This window comes from Lissotriton vulgaris, chromosome 12 (genome assembly GCF_964263255.1).
Source record: "Lissotriton vulgaris chromosome 12, aLisVul1.2, whole genome shotgun sequence".
NCBI classification, from domain to species: Eukaryota; Metazoa; Chordata; class Amphibia; order Caudata; family Salamandridae; genus Lissotriton; species Lissotriton vulgaris.
In genome coordinates this window covers 367,293,428-367,320,968 of record NC_141700.1, presented here as the reverse complement: position 1 = coordinate 367,320,968, position 27,541 = coordinate 367,293,428, and the positions used below count along the sequence as shown (strand labels likewise).

Below are 27,541 nucleotides of genomic sequence, written 5' to 3'. Positions count from 1 at the left end.
AGACGTTCCCATAATCCAGATGGCTGATGATTAAGCACTGGATCAATGACATACGGGAAGGTAGTGGGACCCATTTAAAGATTTTGCGGAGGGCATGCCTTAGCCCATACCAGGTACGTGCTACATGATTGACATTGTAACACATGGAAAGTTGATTGTCAATCATTACGCCACGGTTGCGGGTTGTTACCTTCGGAAAGGGGCAAGTACCCTAGGTAGAAGGCCACCAAGCATTTATCCATAGCACCTGGGCATTATTAAAAATAACAATTTTCTTTTTATTTGCATTAAGCTGGAGGTTGTTAGTTAACATCCAGTTGTTTATATCCAGCATGCATTGCCTGAATCTATGTTTAGTATCAGCAACGTCAGGTCCGAGAGTAATTAACAACTGCGTATCATCGGCGTACGACAGTGTGTCAATTGCTCTCTTTAATTCAGAGGGCAATGTTTTTGACTCTTCACAGGTTCATGTTGTGAAAGCACGTGCTCTAAATTTGGCCTATTTTATTGACTGGGTCTGTAGGGACTATTATGTTGTTTGGGCAGGGGATTTTAATATGTCACTATGCCTATTTTCGTCTAAGCAGGTGTACGGGCTCACTGATTGTAGGGGGGATGACACGGCACATTTTAATCACTGCTCTCATCGCGCAGCACATTGGGCTAGATGTAGGTGGCATAATACCGGTCGGTAAAGCCGAAATTCAGTCAATTTTAGCATTACCGACCAGTATTTAGCCATGTGCAATATAGGTATTACCGAATGACATCGGTAATAACGATTCGGTAAATTTAAGGGAAACCTGTTACCCATTCCTTATTTACCGATCGGCCGACACCGAAACACCAAAATACCAAATCTGTAAATAAGAAATCAGTAACAAATCGCTAATGCGATGTACCAAAAATCGGTAATACCGAATTTGTCAAAAATCGGTATTTAAGATTTGGTAATTACCTCTGACCCAGAGCAGGCGGCCCTCTACGTCATAGCAAGGCGGCTACGTTTGCGAGCAGCAGGTTTGGAGGTTTGAGGGTTTGGAAACGGGAAGAGCGTGTGTACAGACTGCGTGTCACACTGTTCCACTTGACTGAGGCAGAAATACATGATAGGTACAGGCTACACCCACAAACCATCCTAGACCTGATACGGGACCTGCACCCATACCTGGAGCATCAGACACCAAGGGCGCATGACATACCAACACACTTGCAGGTGCTCTGTAGCCTGCACCTACTTGCCTCAGGAAGTTATCAGGGTGTGATAGCTGCGGCAGGTGGTGTGTCACAGAGTTGCCTGTCCCGTTTCTTCAACTCCTTTTTGGATGCCATGATGCAGAGAATGCATCACTACATACGCTTACCCAGCACACAGGCGGAACGGCAGAAGTCAAAGCTGTATTTCTACCAAAAGGCACAGTTCCCACATATAGTAGGGTGCATTGATGGAACCCACATACCAATCTGCCCACCTGCAGCTACAGAATGCATATACCGCAACCGCAAATCCACTCATTCCATCAACGTGCAGGTGATATGTGATGCAGATTACATCAATACTGACATTGTGGCCAAATTTTCAGGGAGTACCCACGACTCCTACATATTCAGGAACAGTGGGATCTATACACATCTGGCTGCTGGTGAATTCGGAGAAGGATACCTGCTAGGTAAATAAATATGACACACCCTGATGTATACCTTGGATGAATATATTGGTGACTCAAATTAATGGCACTTTCTTTCCCATTTAGGTGACAGCGCATATGCTGGGCGGTCATTTATCCTAACACCATACCTTAACCCATCCACCCCAAGTGAGAGGAGATACAATGTGACACATAAAAGCACGCACAACGTTGTGGAGAGCACCTTTGGACTACTAAAAAGCAGGTTCTGTTGCCGCCACAAAAGTGGAGGTGCACGTCAGTACCGCCCCATCATCTGCTGCAAAATAATAGCAACATGTGCAATGCTGCATAACCTTGCCACAAAGAAAGGAACAGCAGTGGAACTAACGGACTCTGAGGATGAGGGTGAGGACTGTCCACAGCCAGAGCACAGAGAAGCAGGTGTAGCAGCAGCACCGGATAGGAGAACAGATGGGCTGAGATAACACGCAACTATTTCTGAGTAAGGAGACATAGCCAGATACTGTATTTGAGTGATGGTGTTTAATGTTCAGAGCACACCACCAAGATCAAAAGCAGTGTCCATACAAACATGACATCACCCATTTCAGTACAACCATATCATGGCTGGCTCTACTTCTTGCGCCTATGCGCTGCACTGCCACGTTCCTTTGCCCCACTGTCCGCACTGCCAGTCTGTCCAGGGCCAGCACTGTGGAATTCGCTGTGCCTCCTGGTCTCTGTGGGAGGAGGCGTGATGCTACTACGGCTAGTAGCCTCCTTACTTTCCCCATCAACTGTAGTGGTCACCTTGTCTGTTTGGAGCACTTCAAGTGCAGGGGTCACTGTGACCAGCCCCCTAGCCAAATCCCGACTGCAGTGTGCCATCTCCTCCTGCATGGCTATTGAGCGTCTGCACATGAGAGAGGTTGCAATGGACAGGCGGTTCACCGCCTTGGTGTAATTATCCAGTTTCTGCCTCTCCCTGAGCCTAGACAGAAGGTCCTCCTCTAACATGCTGCAGAGCAGCCTCACAGCCTCCGCCACGTCACTCATGCCCTCAGCCATGGTGGTGTTCATGGCACTGATGCCCTTTTCAATGCGATGCATGTGGGCATTCATGTGTGCCATCTCCCGCTGCACTGATCTGATTGCTCTCCCTTGCAGGCGCTGGACTTTCAGCAAGTTACCTTCAAGCCCAGCAAACACACTGTCATCTTCGCCCTGGAAGTGAGGACTGGCTGCCCTTGCCCTGTGGCGTCTGGAAGATGTGTGGGCGTGCTCTGTTGGGGACTGTGATCCTGCCCTGTTGCCATCCTCAGCCACTTTAGGCTGTTGGCCCCCTGTGCTGTCTTCCTCGGATATCTCCGTCTACTGGAGGGTGGCCACTGCATGCCTCCTGCCAGACGGTGGTGGTGGCATTGATTGTGGCGGTGGTGATGGTGATGGTGGTGGTGGTGGAGTTGATGGTAGCTGTGGTGATGGTGGTGGTGGTGGTGGTGGGGTGGGGTGCCCTGCAGGTGACTGGTCCTCCTCCTCTTGTCTCCTCTCTGGCCAGGGTGCCTTTCCTCTGCTCCCCTCTTCTGCACTGCGAGATGTCTCGCCTGTGAAGACAGAATGTAGATATGCTCGCTTATCTGGCAGCATTTGCATTGAAATAAATGTAATTCCTGCCAATCACACTGACTGTCCTCTGCTTGCTAATTGCTAATTGGTGTCACATGCCTTTGGGTTTGCTGGACTGACTGTTCTGACATGTGTTACTTCTGACTACAGCTCCCATAATTCATTGCAGGTTATGAGTAAAACATGTACTGGAGTGGGAGTCCCTATGCCTCTCTGGGGATTCGGGTTAGGGAGGGGGATGCACAGCGTGTTGTGCATGCATCTTACTTTGCTTGTTGGCATCTCTGGCTGAGCTGTCTGCATCGCCAACCCCACTCACACTCTCCGGCTGGAGGGTGGACTCAATCAGGCGCTCCAGAGCAGTTAGTGCAGGTGCTATGTTCCTCCCTCCACCAGTTTTGCTGGCCTGCTTCTGTCTCTCTGCCATCCCTGCCTTAGCAGTCTTCCTCAGATCGTACCATCTTTTTTTAAGATCCTCAATGGAGCGCTGGGTGACTCCGATGGCATTGATTTTGTTCTGAATTGCAAGCCAGATCTGCCTTTTTTTTAGACTTTGGCTCGTGCAGGGACTGCTTTCCAAACAACTTATTATGGTCCTTGGTGACATCTTTAATGAGGACCTCCAGCTCCCTCTCCCTAAATTTTTTTTTCTTTTCCTTTCAGCTTCCTTCTTCTCCCTCTCCTGGTTTGCCATTTTGCTTGCTTCTGATTGCAAAATAAAGCTGTGTTGCTCCTGGCTTCTCTGCTCTGCTCCCTGCCTCACAGTCAGCTCCGGGTTCAGTGCAGCTGCTTGGGTGGGGCCACCTCCTGTTTGGGAGGTAATGGGGATGCACAGGATTGGCTGATTCCACAATAACCGAATTTTTTAATTACCGAATCGGTATTCACCGATTCGATATTGGGGATTCGGTATTATCGTTTCAGTAGTGGGGTTTCTGTCATTTTTTTTTACCGATCCATTCTGAATCGCTATTTTTTAGCGATTTATACCGATTCATTAATTTTTACCGATTCTTTACGTACATCGGAAATACGGAGTCCTTAATAAAGAATCTGTAAAATTCGCTATTAAGGACTTGGTATTTCTGGATTACCTACATCTGGCCCTTAATGACTTAATACTAAAATATAATTTGAAAATTGTAGAATCCTATTGGTTGAACTCCCAATTTCAGCTACCAGCTTTCATAGGAAGAGGATGTAATAGCAACATTGTTTTCCCCCTCATTTCAGAAAGTGATAGAATAATTTTACAGGACTTCGAAGTGGGAGCTAATTGCATAAGCAACCATAATCAGCTTGTTCTAAAGCTCAATATGAGACCTCCTCTATACCTTGAGATTGGTAAAATCAACAATATTGCTTCCATCGGTCTGAATGGCATTAAAATGAAATAGGCTGGGGTCAACCACTCTAGATTTTTAAATGTCTTATTAGCTAGGAATCTGGAGCATTTTATGCAGGCCTGGCACCAGTCAACAATCATAAGGAGACAATGGAAGCTCATAATTCCATATCTCCATCCATCAGCCAAATACTGGCTCAGAGATCAAAGGGACAAAAGAGGGATAAAACAGGCTGCTTTAACCAGCAGTGCACAAAGGCACAACCATTCTTATCAACCTCTTACACCAGCGCCCTAGGATCCCATAATTGTCCAGGGAGCTAGATTAAAATATAAAAAATTCCTATAAGGAACAGGAAAAAGGAACTGCAAGAGAACCCATGGGGGGATTTAGTAAAAGCTGCCGAAATTGGGGTTATCCCTTTGTTTAGAGAATAGTTAATGCCCCCTTGTTCTCCAAAGGTGCAAGACTTGACCTAAAATCGTCTATCATCCCTTACAGCGGGTGGAGGGCTTTCGTCTGATTTTTCTTTCAGACTAATGATATAGAAGTAGTTACACAAATCCATGTGGCTACTCCCCCAACGGATAGGGTTTTTACCCTGGAGGAAGTGATAAGGGCGCTAGATAAAAGGCCCAGGCGGAAGGCACCTGGCCCGACGGGGTCCCAGTGAACACATACAAGTCAGAGATAACCATTTAGGCCCAGTTTATGACTAAGGTTTTAAACGCAGCATTAGTAGGACAATTACCACAATCATCGGCCTTTTAATTTATAATACCAGTTTTCAAGAAGGGTTCAAGACATGACCCTAAATGTTATCGACCAGTCTCTGTACTTGACTCCTCAGCCAAAATATTGGTGAGGGTTCTCAGAGAGATTGGAAGCCTGGGCTAAAGCAAACAATATTTTAATGAATGCCCAATACGGCTTCGGGAAAGGCCTGGGGACTGTTTAGCAGTCGCTCAACCTTAATCTGTTGATCGGGAAATATGCCCATGCTAAAGAAGTCTCTATATATTTGTGCTTTATTGATTTAAGTTGTGCTTTTGATTTGGTTAATCATAACAAACTTTGGGCCTATATGCAACAACTGGGGACACCTAGAGAATTTATTTCGCTCCTCTCTTACTTGTATAGTAACCTTCCTGCCAAAGTCCGCTTTGACTGGGGGTGAATTGACCACACCTAATAATATAAGGAAAGGGGTACAGAAGGGATGTGTGTTAGCACCCTTCCTCTTCTCTTTATAAGTAAATGGGGAAGATGATAATCTACACTGGGGAGGTGTAGATACCCCCAGAATAGGAAGGCGGCCAATACCAGTGCTTTTGTACGCAGACGGTGCCTCAATCTTGGCGCTTACACCTATTAGTCTGCAAAAACATATTAACTCCTTTACAAATTACAAGGAAGAGAGAGATTTACAAATAAAAATAGCATAATCTTTTACTATGAGTTGTGGTCAAACGAGAGAAAAGGGTAACACCTTTTTTTATCAAGGGGAGCAAAATACAATATACCAAAACATTTAATTATCTAGGAATCCAGTTCTCCTCTAAAGTGGACTGAAAGCACCATAGAGTAAGTTGCATATGCAACATGACAAGTACCAATGAAGGCCCTTTTAGGTTTGCCTCTAAATTAGACTCTAAACCTATTAGAGAGCTGCTTCTTTTATAGAAGGCCAAATCAATTTCAGCCGCTTCATATGGAGCAGGTATCTGGGGGGTAATAGAACAATCCAAACACAAGAAAATAAGTTACAAATAAGACTCCTAGCAGCCCCTCCGAAACTATCGTTCATGGCTAACTGTGAGTTTGGTTTGTTTCAGAATTCTTAAAAACCAAAAGGCTATTGTTATGGCATTCTGTTCGGTCTAAAGTAGAAACACACTTCACCAGATCTATTATCAAAGACTGTGTGGGTCTTGATCAGGAAAGTAAACTTCCTTGATAGAAGCCTATTAAGCACACCCTGGGAGGGCTTGGCCAGACAGAGGGAGATCTTTGGTCCCACCCGTAGAATAGTATTGGCTTTCCTAAAAAATGCCTTAAGGAGCATATCCTTACAATTTGTCATGAGGAAAGGGTCCAGTAGGATCATTATAATTTCTCCGTGGGAAGATACCTGGCAATGAATATTCAGCCTGGGTACAAAAAGTATCTTATGTTAGTCCATAACACCCACTACAGATTTTATTTAACTCAATTTCGATTTCCTATTTTCTACAAAATGGTCTCTTTTCCAAGGAATGGAGGGTGGGGCCCTTTAAATCAAAAATGCCCATGTGATAATAGATCTGAACAATCAACTTTGCACATTGCGCTTTTTTGTAAATCTTATCACTCACTGAGAACACAATATCTTAAACCGCTTTTTCTGAACACAAAGAATTCTTTATTATCAGGAGGCCTTTCAGTTTTTGAATGCTCTTAAGGATAGTCTAGTTTTTCAATGGGTAGCCATGTTTCTTTCTAAGGTGCTGCGTACTAGGGACTCATTATTTAGCATAGAAAGTGATACATCTCAGTCACTTGGACGACGGTCCCCCATGGAGGATCACCTCTAATTGTGCTATGTGTAATATGGTTCTACCATATAACATTTAACTGTTTAAATCTTCATAGCTTAGTGTCCATATCCTAAATAGGGCAGGCTTTGTTTTATATTTAATGAGGATTATGGTTGCTTTTAATATGGACATCCATTGTACATTTTTCACCTTGTAAATAATGTATTTTATTTGAAATTGTATATGCATTTATATCTTACCATTGTACAATTGTTAGGACGCCTTTATGTTTCTAACATGGTATAAAGCGAATAAAGTGTATTGAATCGAATCGAGTATACAAAATGTAATGTGTCATGTGAGATGTTGATCCCTATGTGGAGGTCTAGAGATGAGGAGAGATGATTTTGAGGGAAGTGATGTATGAAGCATTTCAAGAATTTTAGTTTTCAATATCAGCAGATGACTACAAAGGACTTTAAAAAAACATTTCTGCTAGGGTATGGAAATTGGTGTCATTCCTAAATGAAGACGACAATCTGTAGGGAAGTGCTTTGCATCACCAATGCGTCCGTAAGATATATGCTCAATAATTAATTAAAAAGCAATGAAAGAATAACCCCGCTGCTCACTTCCGGCGCAGGCTCCTGTTCACCCCACCTTGAAGCACTGCTGGCACCTTGTTATCTCTGTTAACAATTTAGGTTCTGGCTGAACAATGAAACCGATGTTGACGATATTTATAGAAACAATAAATATTAAGCTCCAACTAATACAAACCTGAATTATTTTTAGCCCCATTGCTTTCTTGTTCTCTATCACTTCAGGAATGCGCTCACATTTTTCAATATTCCATAATCGTATTGATGAATCCTAATTAAAAAGAAATAAAAGTGATTTCCATGCCAATTATTGTGAGTTTTGCATAGCAAAAAGATGTTGTCATCTTGCAGGTAGAAAAGCAGCACAAGCGCAACAGGTGAAGCAGCAGCGCAAGCTTCACACATACACATGCACAAACGCACACACACCAGACACACCTAGAAAGTAGCAGTGCAAATTTGTGAAATTAAACAAGCTACCCATTGTAACTGCCAGATAACAGTAATCCATACCTCCTGTGATTTCTGCCCAAGATAACTCTGTTAACTGATAGTGCCTGCCTCTGAACTGTGATGTGAGGTGTCCATGGCACCATAAGCGTGGATGTTCAGGGTTCACTTTTTCAGTAGAAACTAGTTATGAAGGTTGGTACTTTCTGAAGGTCACATGCTCTCACTGTCATGTGGTCACTCTTGCACTTGATTGTACTTTAGGGAATCCGTAGATATTTGACAATAATAGAAGTCTCAACACTAGGTTATAAATGTGTTTTCTGTCTCACCAAGGGAAGCTTGAATCCTGTGCAGATGCTGGAGGATCCTTTCCTGTTTTTACTCTGTGATTCACAAACCAATTTTAATGGAAACCTTTTCAGACTCAACAAAAACCGGAAACCATATTAGAAGAGGAGTCATATCTTCCCCACAACACAAACTGAAACAATTGTTCCTTCGTGTTTCTGCAAGAAAAGACTCCTCTTCTAATATGGCCAAAGTGGGACAAAGACATTGTAAGGAAATGCCTTTTTTTGCATGATCACTGAATTCTTTAACTGATGCTGCAGGTTTTTTGACTCTGAAAGTGAAATGAGTCCTGGCCTCAATGCCAGTGCGCTGACCCTTAGTAAGGTATACGTCTAATTGGCTCACCCACAATTGGAATGCGGTAACTTACTTATAAGTCCCCAGTATCTGGTGAGTTAAAGTGCCCCTCGTAGACCCGGGAAAGTCACTGGAGTGCAGTTTTGTTGACCAGCACAGAAGTTACTGCAAGTTAAAGGGAACCATTGATTCTGCTGTAACCAGAGAGCAGAAGACAATTTGCAATTGGTTTTATGCTGACAGGGTCAGACTGGGCTAGAGGGCTAGAGGGCAACCAGGCAGTGCCCAATGGGCTGGTGTGACAGGTGAGTGTGTGGGCCATTTTTCTGGCAGTTTGTGGGTCAGCTTTATGGTCTGCTGGGCTGGTTTTTACTTTTGATTTCCCTGATATAAAAAAGAGATCATTGCCTGCAGCAATCCAAATCCACGCAGTCGTCCATACCTTGCAAAACTCTTATACAGCTTGTTGTTACAAATTTAAAACTGACCCAATTTGGCACTAATGGAGGTCACTTGTATTTTCGTGCCCAAGCCTATTTTATGCCCTGTGTGCTGGACTTCAGCCAACTTCATGAGACGTTGACCCCTCAGGTCAAAGCTGCCCCTCCGTTTTGTTGATCAAGGGGTGGCCAATGGAAGACCCCTAACACGGGTTCTGCACTCTCAGCATCCTTGAGCATCTTCACCATTCTGCATCTCTTGCATCAAGACTACTCCATTGATTCCGATGGTGGTCCACCTATAGACCCTGGATCTGGACTAAAGACTGCTATAACTGTGAGGTAACTGTTCAACCAGAACTTCCTTACCGGTCCCTGTGACTGGCTCCCCATTAATGTTAGTCCCCACGAGAGTGCCCTTCTAGCAAGTTGCTTGTTGTGGCTAACCCTTAACCAGGAGTCGCAGTTGATCACAATGATTTATTGTGTGACGTGAAAAGCTGCGATTTATTGTTTCTTTAAAAAATCATATCTCTGGAACGCCCTGCTGAATGTTTGTCACTGAGGCGTCTATTTAAAGATAAAAATACAACCTATTTTTAAAAATTGGTGCCATATTTGTATTGTGTTGTGTTTTCTTCTTTATCAACTGCTTTGTTAGATCTTAATGTTTTACCCTTGTTCCTTTGATAACGCCTCACTGCCCTGATCCACAGCTACCAACGGAGGAGCTAATATTTTAAGTACAAACCTGACTGGACCTGATATGGAATTGTGCCTTTTATTACATAGTGGGGTCACACAACCACACCATATGGGCACTGGAGAGGTCTAAAGATAAATAATCAAGGGAGGCAGACAGGCAAATAGAGGCAGAGGAGGGGGCAGCACAGTTATTGGTGCGGATAGGTGTGGCACACTTATGGGACAGAGCATGCAAGAGGTACTCCGGGACATAGGCGGGGAAGGCAGGATCTCAGTGGCTCTGTGGGGTATAGATATGAGTGGCTAAATATGTTAGTTGAGAAAGGGGTGCACCAGTGGGCTTGTGTGCACTGCTTTTGCTGATGCTACGTGTGAATGCAGCTAGCACATTGTAGCAGGGGCACTTGAAAGTCATCATCATGGCCATCCTTTCCTTTGCTTTGCTTTGGGGCACTTTAGGAAATGCCAGGCTCTCCCAACAGCCTGCTGTATATTGTTTCAGCCTGGTGGGTGGAGAGTAACTGGGAATTATGCAGTGTTGCTCAGAAGGCCCATCCCCTTGCTGCTACTGGGTGTTGACAACTGGAGCTCACATTGCTGCGGAAGGGCTTTCCTCGGTTCTGTAGGGGCAACACTGCAGGACACATTTGGTTCCGAATTTCTAGAGGAGGAGGTGGAATAGCCAATTTCCTCTTTACAACAATGGATGTTTTTTTGGGAGAGCACAAGGGAGATCGACCCAACCAATCCCTACAGTATGGTAATTTCTGCAGCCCACTCAATTGCCACTGGCAGGAAAGTAGGACTACATTGGGACAGCTATTACCATTATTGTTGCTTGCAGTGATTGATAAAATGTGGTTCCCTTTGTAGTAATCATAGAGTGCAATGATGCACCTCCTATTCAATAAATGGAAGCTACACAATTTCAGCACTTATTTTCTTTCACCATGTAACAATATGAGCTGGAATGTAAGGTACTGGGCTATCTGACACTATCTGCCACGTAGTTCATTTTTGAAATTCTTCATACAAAATAATGCATGAAAACCATTATTTGTCAAACAGAGTGACTGATAACAGCAGTCACGTGTTTTGCAAATAATGGCTTCTTCAGGGCTCAAATATAAAATTCTGAAAAGGTTGTTACTCTGTTCAATAATTTGATCTTCCAATTGCAAATGTCCAACTGATGAATCATATATGATGATATATCATTTATTATTCTGTACAAAGAATCATGTCATATTGGACATCCGCTTGTGACAATGAAAAGACATTTCTCGAACTGAACATCATCTGTAACAATAAAAATACATTTCTATGAAATATTCTAACTTCGAGAACTTCATATTGTCTCTCAGTTAATCGGTTATTGTTAGTTACATAAAACAGTGCCACTGAAAGGTAACCTGCGATCTGAGAGTTTAGCGCCAGGTGAGATTTGGCTCATGACTTTAGAAGGCAGTTCTAGATATGAAAATGATACCGACAGTGACCCGCAAGGCTCCCGCACCCCTCACAAAGTCTGACTGGGATTCTGCTAATCAGGACCCTAGTCTCACTGCTTTCTCCCTTAAATTGTTATGTGCAGTATGTAGGTGCATCCCAGATTGGATACTGGGGTACCCTTATCAGTCCCTAGTATATGATACTAAGGTACCCAGGGCATAGGTATCCCAGAGGTCCCCCTTGGGCTGAAGCATGTATTATGCCACCTATGGAAGACCATTCGAACTGTAACTACAGGCCTGCCATTGCAGCATGTGTAAGCTGGTGCTAGCACTACTTATGAAAGATATAGGCTTCCTATATCTATGGCCACTGCACTTAAAACCTATAAGTCACCCCTATAGCAGACCTTTGCAATCTTGAAGCCAGGAGGCTTGGTTCTAAGTGTGAGGGTGCCCCTGCATGAGCAGGACTCCCCTACAGCCTACGTTTTCCATTCTCCCAGGTTGTGTGTGAAGCAGCCCCATACTATATAAAGGGGCACTGCATAATTACGCGATGACTATCTTGAAATTGGCTGCAACAAATCCTATCATGTTTGATATCAAACATGTTAGAATCATACCGCCACACCATAAACGGTGTGGGAGGTATGATTCCAAGCACTGAAACAGGCCTCTGTTAGGCTCTCAGTGCTCCTGGTGCCAGTCTTATAGAACCGCACAGCAAAAAATGGCGGCTGCTGACCAGAGACACGATTCTGCCCCCCTACTGCTGAGCCAATCTCAAGCAGGGGAAGGCAGAACAATAGGTATCCTGTCACAGGGAGGTGTGACCACTTACCAGACAGGATTTAGTTTATTATGACCTGGTGGGTGCGCTTGCCAGCACCATTCAGTCTGCATGAGGGGCACATTTGGTGCCTCCGTGCATTGTCCAGTTCAAACCAGCTCTGGGACCTGATGGTCCCGCTCTGGCACGTATTTGGCAAAGGACATGTCCAAACCCTCTTCTGGGAGGGTCCGCTGAATCGTCCCAACCCTTTCCTTAGGGTACTTAAGGGCTTACCGGAGGGTGGGTCCCTAGATTCGCCATGGGACTCGATTCAATTCAGACACCACTTCAACTTCTCCCGTCTGGGCACTCTGGACTTCGTTTGGGCTGGACTTCTTCCCCCTTTCAGTCTGCTACATTGTCTGTGCCTGTGCACCGTACAGGAACCTTCCAAGGCCAGTGGGCAACCAAGAAACCTGAAGAAATCTCCCTTGAAGTGAAGGAGTCACTTCCCTGCATCTGCAGGCACCACAACTAAATTGCCCTATCTGCTGATTCTGAGCTTCTACGGACTTCGAAAGGTTCAACATCACAGGTCATGGTTCTCCACAACTCTCAGGGCCTGCCTTACCCTCTTACCAAGTTTGAAGCAAATATCCCTCGTGGAAGCCGAAGGAACCAAACCCCTGTGCATTGTGTCAACTTGCAGTTGCAAAGGCTTGTTGGATTCCTTCCACCAAGATCTTCGGGCTCCAAGTAGCCCCAACCTCACCACAAGCATTTCCAGTGACCAAAGTCTTTGACTTCATCACAACATTTGCACCATGGCCTGCATCTTTTGGTGAGCTGCTCGAGGTCCTCTTGCAACTCCAGGGCCTATGGCCTGTGGGTCCTGTTGAGGGTCACCTTTGTTTCTTTTGGGCGCGCCTGATTGATTGGGGCCTGCCCTGACTCCCATACTTGTGGTGAGTCTCCTGGACCTTGCTGGTCCCAACAATGCACCTTCTTCGACTGCTACATTGTTTGCAGTTGCCAAGGCTTGTTGGTGCTCCAGATGGACACTGACTCCTCAACTTTCGACATCTGACGTGGGACAGATTGTGTATGGCTCCTGGTCTTCCTCAGCATCGCTTGGTCCTCACAGCTGCAGAGTCGTGGTCACTGTCAACTCTCCTGCAACACCTGACATCGGTGGGCATTCGTCTTCCAGATCTCCTAGTCACTTCTGAGTGACATAGACTCCGTCTCTTCTACTTGCAGGTACTTCTCATCCTGAATCCACCTTTGGATTCCACCGGACACTTTCTCCTTCTCCAGCAGTGGCACTTTCCTGAAGTCCTCCACTGGGTTTGAAGGCAGTTTCCGACACCACTTCACTGCTATGCACCCGGCTTCCCTGGAGTAGATAACATGGGCACTAGGGTATCCACAGGTGGGGTGGCTCTCCAACCTTCTGTCTTCCACAGGGTTTCTTCGGGGTCCACTGGGAAGGGTCCTTAATCTTTAAAATTCCAACTGCGACTTACACGTTGATTTGTACAGAGAAAGCGGTCGTGTTCCCACACTGCACAGGATCTCCATGGGGCTCCTAGTCTCTCACAGTGGGTGGTTCCGTGGGTCCCCAGCACTTCTACGTCCTCTCAACATTGTCTTGAACCGAGTTGTGGTTCTTATACCACCTTCTTAGTACATGGTTTGGTCACTACCTAGTTTCCACTGTGTATTCTGTGCTATTTACTTGATTTCTATGCAAAGTATTGTGTGCATTGTGTATAATTCCGGGTAGGAGATATTTGTACGTATTAGTGAGTACTGTATAATAAATACATATTTTTATAAATACATTGCGTGGTTCTTTTTCACTTAATCTATACATACAAAATTGCATTCTGGTAAAACTAGCTGATTTACACTCCTTCTGGACTAAGCCTGAAGGCTGTTCTCTACACTTAGAGAACTTTTTAAGGTAGTCTAAGAGCTCTTAAATCACCAAAAGGGTTGTCTGGATTGGTGCAGGGGGCCCACTTACATAAGTGGACATCATATACCAGGCCCCCCTCTCACAACTTTTCTGAAGAAAAATATTTGATTGTGTGGCGTACAGGCATTAGAAATCTGGTTATAGGTTGAAAGAAAAACAAACAAATGACAACTTCAGGGAACAGCTTGGAAGAACAAATGGATCAGGGTTCCATATGAACCATTGCCAACACGAAGAACATTCCTAATTCACCTGGGAGGAGAAAAATATTTCATTCAGCAACACAAAATTGGAAATGTAACTAATGAGAAATACTGAAGAAAAAAAAAGATAAAACCAGTGTGCCTACAAAATGTCTTCAACGAACTTGACCAAGATCAATTTTTCTAGATTGGAGTTTGAAATACGCTACTTTAGACCAGTCATTAAAATATTTAACTTCTCTGCTCAGTGGCGTAGCACGGAGGGGGCCAGCCCGCCTCGGGAGGCACGAAGTTTGGGAGCGGCTCTTACCTGCGGCTGTTGCAGGGTGGAAAATGCAGGGATAGCCGCCAGCACCTGCCCCCTCCCTCAAAATCAGGGACCGCCACGGGTGGCAAAAGGTGTAGCTACGCCACTGCCTCTACTGCTGGATTCAAAATATACATCATTTACACCATCAAGCAGGACCAGGGTTTGTTGCAAATGCTTAAGCTTGGTTTTACCTTCGATGCCGAAAGGACCCATTTTTTGTCACTGCTCAATGCAATATCTTCCACCCAATCTTCATGGCCCTGCAGTGAAAGTGAACTGGATTAAGGTACAGAAATACAAAATTGTCACCAGCAAACATGTTGAGCAATCGCCAATGCCAGTGGTTGTCTTCTCATCAAGGAACTTGTATAGCAAAAGCTAGGGAAATGAAAGTCACCACAAAGCCAGATGTTCTGATAAAGTAGTTTTTTTTTTGGGGGGGGGGGGGGAGTATTTCATGTAAAAAAAAGACCTATACAACAATGATTAAATAGATACACGATGGGAGCATTACTATTATGAGACGGATTTTAGAATGAAGAAAAAGACAAAAGAAACGAAGAAACCAGGTAAAAGGTGAACAAATAAAACTGAATAAAAACAATAAAAAAAAAATTTTATTGAGAAGGATGTAGAACACACAAATATATCAACGACTGTGAAAAAAACAATAGTCATAAAGAGCACCATTATGAAAAAGAACATTGCCATTTCGCTATCAAATGAACATCAATCACTGCAGGTCGGCCAGGCAGTGACTTTCTTTACAACATAATAGCAACTACAGCAGATGTATCTGCAAAGCACTCCAGAATTACTGTTGTTACCATGAGTATTATTTTCTGATGATTTTAAACACATGCATTACACTTATTTGCCCATGGTCTACCTGCAACCATGAATTCTACTGCGGTCATAAAATACACAAATAAACAACATCATCCAACCTATCTGTACATAAAACAGAACCTATTAAATACATGAATGTTTTACGAACCCAGTACCTTCAAGGTCACTTTTTTACATGCGGCGTCCACATTCCAGATGACAATGGTTTTGTCATAGGCACCAGAGACGAGAAGGGTGGCTGAAAGGCAAGAAAGGCATTCCACTTATTTCCTTACTTTTGCAAGTTTTCCGACAGAAACTGGTCTCCAGGCTGCTATGAAGAAGACAGCATGTTTGTGTAAAAGTAGATATTAAGAGGATGCCAATGGACGACCATTTGGACTGTTGAGGTCTACCTTGTAGGTAAATACATAAAGCTGTAAAATGAATTACATCTGTACAGTGTACCACTATTTATATGTATATGTCACAATTTGTATGAGTTGTGAACCACGCCAGCGCTTCACAACAATATGGTAGATACAGTTGTTTAACTTGTTAACAAAAAGTGGATGGAACCAAAGTATTTCTCAGCCGACCGCTGCCAACACTGTCAAAAAAGCCAGGGTTTCCGAATACCAAGGATGCCTTGTGTGGATTCCACCTCACGCCTTTCTCTCTCTCCCTTTGTTACTGTTTTCCTATCTTTCTCTTCCATTGCCCATCAAAATTAAATCATAGGCACCAAAACACGGCGGGTGCCCACATCCGCAACCACTGGCACAAATTGAGCACATCAGGCGACACCAGAGAGGAAACAGAACAACCTAGAATCACCCTTCTGCACTGAGCAGGTTCATAAAAATGCAGCAGAAGGCAGTTATATGTTCGCACATTGTGTTTGTGGGTCTTCATTGAGTTCTAATACCATCAAGCAATAAGTCAATCCAGCTGTAGACCACCATAGTCTGCTCCTGTACGTGATAATGCCTAGATTAAATGTAGGTGATGCAGTTGCAAGTCAAGCAAGCCACAGGGCGATCCTAACCCACGTACTTAGGTGAACACTTATGCACTGATCGCCATGTTCAAGAGAGAGACACACATGCAGATTTCACTGCTGCCTGCTTGAAGCCTACTTGCAAACCCTATAGCAGGAGAAACAAAAAAGTACAAAGAGAGACTGCAAGAAAAGAGAGACATAACAAGGAGAAAGGGAAAGAATGAGCAAAATATTGAAGTAAAGAGAGAAAGATAGAGACATAGAGGAAAAAGACAGAATGAGGAAGATAATGAATAAAAGGGAGCTAAAGATAGAGATTAGAAGCAGAGTGGTTGTAAATGCAACAGAATACCCTGCCCACCAAACTCCTGGTCCACCCACCCTATTTTGAGTGGGGTGGATCATCAGTATTCTGCCGACAGACCATCTGTAGGCTCCATAGATGAAATACCTCCTTTGACGGCCCCACGGAGCAGAGGCCATTGGAAGAAGACTTTACAGCATCCACCCCATTTAGGATGGATGGTGTAGAGGCTTTTTTACCTATTTGTAATGCCAGGAAAGACCTGGCGATAAGGAGCAGGAAAACAAATAATGACCCCCATGCCCTGAAGGAAAATTACCAGATTGTTGGAGCCATAATTTCTGGGTTTTCCTCAAACAAACTCACACTATGGAGAAAAAAAATACCTTTTAAAAGTTTGGCGCCCAGCCATCATGTCTGACAGTACGTTCTTCAAACTTTTTATACATTGACAGGAATCGCCTTGGAAGGCGGTCCTTTTCAACCTACACATTTGCCTGCAGGGCGAGTGGACCACGCTAAATTCACGGGTGTAGGTCCCTCGAGATGGCGGAGGTAATCCTGCCATCCCAATGGAGTACTCCCCATCCCCAAAACTCTAAATCAGGTCCATTCACTTAAAAATTCAGAGCCTCAGCAGAAGTGAAAATAGAGGACTAGATACCAAACACCTACGCAGTATAGAAATTGCCACAATAAGCACTCATTGTGCATGAAAGCTTTCCCGTCCCCACCAGCCAATAAAGAGGAGGTTTACACCTCCAAAAGATTCAGGAAACCCTTAGAAACACATTATCAGAGTTTATTAAAAGATAAAATAGAAAAATCGATGAAAACTCAGAGCCACAGAAGAATATGAAATGCTGCACGTGAATGGCACCATAACAGAACATATGTTTCTGCAAAAAGCAATAAATAAAAGATAATGATTCTTTCTTTCGCCTCTGTGGCCCAAATACCTGGGTGCTAATTGTAGGAGAGTAGGGTCTGCTTCCTATGTTCACCCCCACTTTTTGCTATGATTTTCTGGTTTTTCGACTTTACTGTTGGGCCTGCTAATCAGACCCACAGCCCAGCTAATCTCTCTCTAAATTGATACCATGTACTTTAGGTACATACCAGATTCGGTATTGGGTCACCTTTGTGAGCCCCTGTATAGTGTACCTTAGGTACCCAGGGCATAGGTGCATCCAAGGCCTACCAGGGGCTGCAGCATGTATTATGCCACCCCTGGCTGGCCCACCAAACTGACAGCACAGGCTGATCACTCAGCTTGGGTAAGGTGGTGTAATCACCCCTTACTTAGATATAGTATACCTATATCTAACTTATATATAGACACATATGCACTTATAATTCACTCCTATGGTAGGCCTCGACAATCCCGGAGGCAGAGTGCTTGGTTTTATGTGAGAGGGTGCCCTAGCATAAGCTGAGCCCCTCTGCAGCTTTCGGAACCATCTCCTTATAGCTGTTCTATGGTATAGCCATACCATATACTCCTAAGTGCATTATAATCCTCGCGGTTAATGCTAACTTTGGTTTGGCTTTATCGAAACATGTCGTGTAAGGTGTCAAAACTCCGGCAGGGGAGGCCTGGACAATAGGTTTCCTGTCCAGGGAGTTGCCAGCACCTCCCCAGACAGACAGATGTGTATTGGGACAGGGAGGGCTGCATCAGCAGATGCTTTTTTGAGACACTGCCTGGGGCACACAAGGTGCTCCATGCATAACCGAGTTCAAACCAGTTGCTGGGGCACTCCAGCCCCAGCTTTGGCGCAAAACTGGACAAAGCGAAAGGGGGTGTAACCACCCCCTTCTCAGGTCCACCCATAGGAGGGACCTAGGCAGGAAATCCAGCCCCTTAGCTTAATATAAGTATAGGAGCTGTGTCCCCAGGACTTTAGATTATCCTGGAAAGAAACTTTGATACAGAACTCTTGGACCTTCGACATTCTATTCTGACTGGAAGACGGAAGACATCTCCCTTGTGGTCAAGGAGTGACCACCCTATGCAAAAAGGCACCACCAGCAACTTGCCGGTCTGCTTTGTTGACGCTCCCGCCAGAACCCGAAGACTCAGCGACACAGGAACTGGACTCTCAGGCTTCTCTAACTCCAACCCACATCCACAGCAAAGCTGAGACCCGTGGGGGACACGAGAGACGTGGGAACGGACACCCTGGACATCCTTCATTTTGCTAACAGCTCAACTACTGAGGTACCCTCGCAGTTGTGCATTGGGGTACAAGAAGCCCCAGACCCGAGCGCCATTTGCACCGAAGCTCAGCCCTCCACACTCCACGAGTGCCGCGTGGGGCCCGCTCTTGCATTTTAGCTCGACGCGTCTTCCTGGTTCCTTGCCCGTTGGCTAGTGAGCCCCCTGAAGACTTTTGTATCAAACTAAACTGCTTTCCTGCAACAAAATAGAAGGGGGTTCCCCAAGGGGTTCCTTTTTTTGGATGCTGGCAGGAAAAAGGGGGGAAGAACAGTATAATAGAAAACGAGAACTACCCTGCCAGGGTATATTAATATGGTCCCGTCAACGAGATCCAAAGGGAGAAGGGGAGGGGGTGACATGAATAAATGCTTCGGAGCCAATGATATATCAAAACTCATTCAGCACAACTGGTTGAGAAAATAGAAAAGTTATTATTATTTTTTTTAAAATGACAATTCATAAATAGAGTTTATTTATGAATTGTCATTTTTTTTAAAAATAACTCCTCATTTTCTCCTGCCTCGGCAGCACTTTTCAGATGACCTGCTCTGATTCGGCAATCTTGAGCTGAGTTGCACAGGAGCGCCAGAACAGCAGCTCTTGTCACCTGGACACAGCAATCTTGCTGTGCTTCTCTGCAACTCTTCCAGCAGCGGTGAGGTGGCAGGGTGTTTGGCCTACCCTTTGATCCTGCACAGTGGGAGTTTAGAGTCCATCATAAAACTAATAGACGAGGATGTGGGGCGCATTCTTTAAACAGTACAGCTTTTTAGCATGCCATTGTTTTAAATGACTGAAAATATTAGTTGATCAACAATTTAAATTAAGGATTTTTACTTGCATGTAAATCCCCACCCTTGCTGCCACTTGTAAGATTACCCTCAAACAAAAAAACACCTTAAAAGGCAACACAATTTTGTTTGGTTTGGTGCATTTAAACTACAAGAAGGCCCGCAAGTGCTACTGTTGTTGTCTTTTCAAATAGATCTTCAGTGCGTGGAGTGGAGTGTGGAGTGGTGTGGCTCACTGGTTAGAGGCGGCAGACCCGTAAGCAGAGAACGGCCCGGGGCCAGGGTTCAATTCCCGACACGGCAGGGTTGTGGACCAGGGTCAAAACTGACTCGATAATTCTCGCCTCGGTGTCTACTCTAACCAGGGAACACACTCGGCAACTCTGGGCATTAGCTTGCCTCATCTCTACAACGGTCCCTCACAGACGCCGGGGATGCCTGGTTTCACCTTGGAGATACCCAGAAAGGGACCATCTCACAGGGAAAAAAACCAGGATGGGTTCCCCAGCGGTCTTCAGCGCCAGGATACTCCATGGAGTCGCAGTGCGCTTTACAAGTACACCCACATTTTCATTTACATTCAATTAGGAGGTGCCGGGGCAGAGGCAGAACGAAGGGGCAGCCAGGATGCTTTATCAAGAGCTCAGAGGTCTTGTGTCAAGCCCATACAGTAGACTTTTGGGTTTAAAAGGCAATTGAGTAGACACCCCACACCCTCCGCAACCCCATTAAACTCATGAGACAATAGACGTCCTTCAATTACTAAATGCTGGGGGCTCGGTGTGCGGAAGAGAAGAGGGCAGGAGGCACTTTTCTGCCAAAAGCATAGTTTTCAGGTTGTATTATTCGTAGCTAGAACACTTAAACTGTAATCTTGGGCAGAGGACTTGTTTCCTCAAACTGAATGTAAATGGTGCTCTGAGACGGCTTGTTTCATGTGTCCGGTAAAAAAGGTCAGCAAAGGTGTGAGGAGTTTCTCTTGAAACTTTTATACCCTCTTTAGTAACCTGTATAATGCTGAAAGGCTGAATTTTTATCAGGGCAGAAAAAAGTTACCTAAACATTGGTGGTTTTGCGTCCAGTTGTATACAGTTGAGTGGCCTCTTTGGTGACCGGCACCATTGTAGCAATCTTAGCAGAGAGGCCAAAAACTGAATGAGCCCCAGTGGTCTCCATTTTGACAGACTTACCTCAGTAGAACACAAGGGTGGGGGTGCATGTTTTTGCAAATGTGGCTCGTCTGTGTTCTCATCTGGTGTCTTTCACACTTCCCTGAATGCCCCAGGGGCTGCGAAGCTTTCAGCCGACAGTGTGCACTAACACAACTGGGCAAGTCAATTCTTGTGGCAGATGCCCAGGTGTTTTGACATGGCCTGCCAGGATGGCTAGGAAGCCTGTGCCATGGGGTTTGAGGCGGGTTGCCCATGATACAGAGTATTTTAGTTGGTGGCCTTTCTAACAACAGCGCCAATCTGAAGCCCGCGCCATTCTGTCCTTCTCGGTGTCCCTTGCTGCCCCTTGTATGATTACCCTCAAACAAAAAAACACCTTAAAGGCAACACAATTTTGTTTGGTTTGGTGCATTTAAATCCCTTGGTTCGTATGGGAAACCATACATAATCCGAATGAGACAGGCAGCTCCATTGAATGCCTTACACTTTCAGACAGTTCTAGATTTTTTTGGGTAATTCTTTGGGACTCATAGTTCCCCTTTCTCATAAGTAAGGGTTTCTAATAATTCCAGCATGCAAAGTTTTGATGGCAACATTCAGAGACAGTTTTGAACATGCCATTATTAGTAAATGCTTTATAACTAATTATTAGGGCTATAACCATTGGGCAGATACTTCCGATTTTTTCACAATGAACTTGGATTTCTTGCATATAACGTTTGGAAAGATTGAAAACCTAGCCCTGCCTCTGGCTCCGCCCCTATTCCCGCCCACACTCCACCCCCAGTCCATCGCTCCTTTTGGGGAGTACCAGCACTATTTTTTTCCATTTAAATCACTGTGCTGCCCTGAATTCATCTAATGAGAATGCAATATAACAATTGCAGTGTAGCACCTCTTTAACACCCCAAAGCGGCGCTGTCACCTGGCATCACCTGTCACCCCTTCTGCTTGTGACAGCATTAGATAAATTACCATCTTGAGAGAACGCGCATGCGCTGACTGAGCCCTCGTGCGCTTTGCTGAAAACTCTCGGCCCACAGGAGCGGAAGGCCCCGGTCTTGACGTCCCAGGACTTCAAGGTTTTGTCCCAGGAGGCTGTGCACAGTAGGCGCCCATTTCCGCTAAAGCAGCAGTCTGATATGATGTTGTCGTGTCCCCTGCAATGAAAAAGGAAATTGAAGTCTACATTGTAAACAAGGTTTCTAACATACCTCAGCTCCCGTTTTCATAGGTCACAAGGCAACTTACATCACCTTAACCACAGGCTGCAGTACACAACGTTTTTGTTATCTCCCTAACTCTAAACTGCACAGTTTACACAAGTAGGCATTAAAAACTACACTAAAAACAGCTGCACTGCCCAGCAGTGATAACTGCATTTAAACACTATTGAATTCACAGCTTAAACCATTCGGATAGTGGTAAAAAGGACACAACTCGAGTGTGCTACTCTTTCCCACTTCTTTTTTGCCTCAGGCTTTTTGCTGTTGTTTACTGCAATAGGATTTCTATGAATAACTATGAAGCACAGTTTGTCATTGTAATTGGAGTTATATAGCGTTTACTACCCCTGACGAGGCGTCAAAATGCTTTTTTTCGGCGAGTAGCACGCTACCCCTGGACCCAAAAAGAAATAGTGGTGAATTACTACAGGAAAATATCAAATTATTTTCAATTTTAGACAAGTTGGTTTGTTATTTGGGTTGAAAAGGATAGTGGAGGGATAGACAAGGGAAGGGTTTGCATTTATATAGCGCTTGCTACCCCTGTTGAGGTGTTAAAGTACGTTTTGGCAGCTAGCACTCTACTCCGGAACCCAAACAGGATTTGTCACAACAAAAATCTTTAAAATTGTGAAAATGTGTGTGGTAAATCAATTACTGCACATTTTATCCCTCAGCTGCACGCTAAACAAGGGGACACAGTTACTTGTATTAAGTTTACCCAGTCTGGATAGTGCAAAAGATGCTGTATACCCACCTGAACTCTAGTCTTCTCAGCTTACAGGGAGGGAGGCATAGTGCTGCAATAAGTGGGTCATCACAACACTGTTGCACAGCTTTGCAACACAGCCTATTCTTGGCACATTGCAGGTCGTACTAATCCACAGCTTCACAAATGGTCCTTGTGAAATGAGCAGCACATCTTCCACCAGATGTACGCCCTTTCCATTTTATGAGTCACAAATTGCAACATTTTGTGACTTGCAATTTGTGACTCACAAAATGGAATATACAACAGTGTCTTCAACATTATTTGCGATTCCTAATGGGGTTGCAAATTACCTACCTCATCAAAATTCATGAGGCAGGTCACAATTTTGTAACCAATTGGAAATGGTCAGCACTCACAGGGATGGTGGCCTCCTGGGGTCAGAAGACGGCCATGTCTGTGACTGCTTTTTACACAATCTTCATTAGTTGATACTGTCACTATGAGTGATCAAGCATTCACCAGAAGCAAGGTAAGTACAGTATATTACTGTTTGTTTATTTTTCAACAGTTTTTTGTTAGAATATTTTATCAAAATTCAGGCGTGGCAACATAAGTACTACCATAGTTGATTGATTTCAGTAGCATATAACACCTTATGCTATTTACATGGATAAAACAAAATACCATGTACAAAAGAACTTCTCAATGTAATACGTTCTTTGTTGACAAAAGAATTATATCATTATAGGGGGGCGGAGCTAGCCGGCAAGAGGAATGGCGGCTTAGATCCACAGCTCCGCCGTGCACAGCCCCGCTTATCCTTCAAAATCCTTCAGTAGCAGCGAAATCTCGCCGACCTTAGTCCCCCGCCACCTCTCTGACCTGTGGGCACTCGGCGGTAGCTCCGGCGGCGCTGGGAAATGGGAGGCTCGGCTGGGCGTGTCGGAGCCCGTATCGACGAGGGACCAGGCCGCAAGCAGCGGTCTCCAGTGTGCTCACTGCCCGGCTGGCGTCACGCAACGTGTGGCCCAGGACTCCGTCTGTTGCCGGTCCGGTGCCCCTCCCCCCTCGCCCATCCGAGGTACACAAGCTGGGCAGACCGCGACCCTCTACTGCGGCTGGGGTGCTCTGCCACGCCGAGACGGGACCCCTGTGGACTGCCTCCGAGCGGGGGACCGGCACGGGGAAACGGAGAAACGAGGAGTCCCTCCCTCCCCCCCTTGGAACTGCGGAGGCGTGTGGTATGCGAGAGCACTTGCAGACTTGCGGTAAGGCAAGAGAAGAGTTTATAAAATGTGCATAAGCTTTACACACGCATTGAGAGGCCCCTGCACTGAGAGGCTCAGCTGGGGCAGTCCTGTGGGACGAGGAGACCGGCCCCCCCTGGTCCGGACCACGCCATTCCCTGGAGCCACGAGTGCTGTGCAATATGGCTCTGAAGCCCATTGGAGTCTGCTGAGCCGGTGCGCCCAAGAGACGGAGGGCCCCCCCGGGACAGAGCGCACAGGGGATCCCCGACCGGCTCGGCGGCGCTTGGGGCCCGCCTCTTCTTCCCCCCCCCCCGCCTCCCAGTCGGATCACGCTGGGCCTTGGGCCACCGGGCCGCTCCACGGGGGTCGTGGGCCAGGGGGCGCTGACTAGTGGATTGAGTTGTGCCACGAGGAGTAGCAGGGGAAGAGTGGGCCTGTTTTTTTACTCACACGGACGGCGGCTTGGGGTTCCGGAGGCTGACGCCTGTGCCACGACCCTCCACTACATTGCGCCGAACACTGACTCGGGGGCCCCCACGCTCTGTGGCGCTCCGCACACGATCGCTGAGAGACGATGGGCAAGGGGGACAGGACACAGAGCAAGCTGCCCTTCTCTCAGAAGCGGCTGCTCCAACAGAGCCTGGCCACGGAAGACGGCCCCACGACGCATACAGAGTAGGCTCGGGCGGAGACTCCGACATAAAAACCATGTTACTGTCCATGGAACAAGGAATACAGACTAGCATCTCGGCCCTGGGGTCCAAGATTGACGCCATGTCGTATAGGATGGACCGGATGGCGGAGCGGCTCGACAAACACGCAGAGAGACACGACATGGCGGAAAGGCGGATGACGGAGGTTGAGGAGGCGCAAACGGACCTGGACACAGCACAGAAAAGAATGGAAAGATTGATGCAGGCCTGAGCGATAAGACGGAGGATTTGGAGGCGCGCTCGCGACGCTGCAACTTACGCATCACGGGCCTTCCGGAGAGCACCTCCACTGGACCCATGGAACGCTTTGTGGAAGATCTCCTCACAAAACTGTTAGGGGATGGAGTGTTCTCGGCCATGTTCACGGTTGAGAGGGCCCACAGGTCCCTGGCCCCGCGGCCGCAACCTGGTGCACCACCACGCCCTATTATAGCGAAACTCCTCAACTACAGGGATAGAGACACTGCGCTCCGTCTGGCGAGAGCCAAGCAACACCTGCAGTATGAGGGGTCCGCCATCTCACTGTATCCGGACTTCACAGCAAAAGTCCAGGAGGAGCGAAAGCAGTTCATCCCCCACAAGAAGAGTCTCCGGGAGATGGGCCTGGACTATGCCTTACTGTACCCAGCCAAACTTCGTGTCAATAAGGGAGGCCACTCGCATATTTTCACTGATCCCAAGGCCCTACAGCAGGCGATGAAGAGGTGGGCGAAGGAACAGAAATCTAACTCAGAAAAGTCGCCCGAGGGCGAAGAAGCCTGCAGCCGACTGGAAGAACAGGACTGAACATTGTCTCTGATGGCTGGGATTCTAGGTCTCCGGGGCGGAGACTCCGGGACAGTGACATGCTGTTTCCTCTTTCTGTGGGAATGCTGGGGAGCTCGAGGACACATGCGGACATTGCTGATAGCACAGATAAGTGGTTTTGCGGAGGGTTGGGCGGGACGGGGGAGTCCACCTTGAAGGAGGGTTGTGTGTTTATTTTTCTGCCCTGGGTGCGCGTTGGGGCCTGGCGGGGGAGTCTTGTTGTTGGTCCCCTGATGGCGGTGGACCCGGACCTGGTAATGGTGTGCAGGATTTGATGGGACGTGGCGAGTAATGTGCATTCTTTATGGTTCTGACGGCTGCGTATCCCCTGGGCTTTGTGCGCGGCGGGAGCGAGTGGAAGGCCACACGAGCGATCTGAGATGTGGGTGGAGACTATGTCACTCGGCTCTTTGCTGCCCTGCGCGTTTAGCATGCTGTTTTGGTTGATGACCCTTGTTGGGGTGGGTCTGTCGGGGTGTGGGGTGGGGGCGATGCTGTCGGACCAGGTTGGGGTGGGTCTGCTGTGGGTGGGAGGTTGGTATGTTTTGGTATGGGTGAAAACATGGGTTTGCCTCGTTGGGGGTTGCTGTGTTTGGGAGTGCTGGGGGGGGGGGGAGTATGAGGGGGAGGGGACTGTCCATGGAATTGTTCGTTGCACCACTCAGAAAATTCGGGGAATGTTGGCGATATGGCTGAAATGTACTGTAATGTTGTCCTATGTCGACTCCAATGGCGGATACACAGGTAGCGGCCTCGGCCTCCTCTGCTGATACCCTTAGAGTGTTAACCTGGAATGTGAGGGGCCTTAATGACCACAGAAAGGTGAAGAAGGTACTCCACTACTTGCAAAGACACCACATCGATCTTGCCTTAATTCAGGAGACACATCTACCTCTCACGAGCAAGATGCTACAACGCAGGGGCCTATTGGGTAACTCCACGGCCACGGGCTACACTACACATTCTAGGGGAGTACTGACGTGGGTAAACCCTCGCTCTAAACTGGTCCTACGACCGATCACAGCAGACCCCGAAGGCCGTTATCTCATATCACGATGCGAGGGGAAGGGTCATGCCCTAACAGTAGTTAACGTGTATGGTCCGAACTACGACAACCGGACTTTTATACCCGGCTAGCCCACAGTTGTAGGCAGTACGTCTCAACACCTATGCTCTGGGGGGGGACTTTAACCTGGTACTAGACCCCAGATTAGATAGGTCCTCGGGCCCCACGTGGAAGCCTGCTGCGGCAGCGGTGGCTCTTACAGCTGAGCTGTTGACCCTAGATATGGTTGATGCGTGGAGGTCTCGGAATCAGGGCAGGGGTGGGTACACACATTACTCTTCCTTTCATGACATCCACACTAGAATCGACTATTCGCTGGCCTCTCATTCCATCATTAATCAAATTGTTGAGTGCACCGGGCTCGCGCGGACTCTGTCCGATCACTCGCCAATACTGTTAGCTCTAGAGGCGCCGAGGCGCGGGATCCCCCCATTTACCTGGCGATTCCCGCCGTATGCCCTGCTGGATGACACGTTCCGAGGGGAGGTGGCGGAAGAGATTGACCTCTTCTTTGAGAAGAACTTAGGCTCCGTGGAGGACTTCTTCACTGTCTGGGAGGCATTCAAGGTTTTTATCCGTGGGATAGTCATGGCCAAACACTCCAGCGTTCTGAAGGCCATTCGACAGAGGCTTCATGCCCTTGAATCTCAGCTAGCCGTTCTGGAAGCGCAGCTTCTGTCGGACCCGGATCCCACGGTGGCTGACGCCATACGGGCTCTGGTCTCAGAATTTAATGAGGAGGCGGATAGGGAGGTCTA

At 46.5% G+C, this 27,541-nt stretch overlaps 1 protein-coding gene across 1 annotated transcript in view; it reads right to left on the bottom strand.

Annotated features, from left to right (window-relative positions):
• WDR88 (WD repeat domain 88) overlaps positions 1-27,541 on the bottom strand; it is a 305,494-nt gene that overhangs the window by 6,147 nt on the left and 271,806 nt on the right. The window contains exons 7-10 of the mRNA XM_086946455.1: positions 21,985-22,169; positions 15,695-15,777; positions 14,882-14,950; positions 7,903-7,995 (exon numbers count right to left, since the gene is read on the bottom strand). Of these exons, the coding sequence (XP_086802581.1) occupies positions 7,903-7,995; positions 14,882-14,950; positions 15,695-15,777; positions 21,985-22,169 (430 nt within the window). The remainder of the gene's footprint in view (positions 1-7,902; positions 7,996-14,881; positions 14,951-15,694; positions 15,778-21,984; positions 22,170-27,541) is intronic.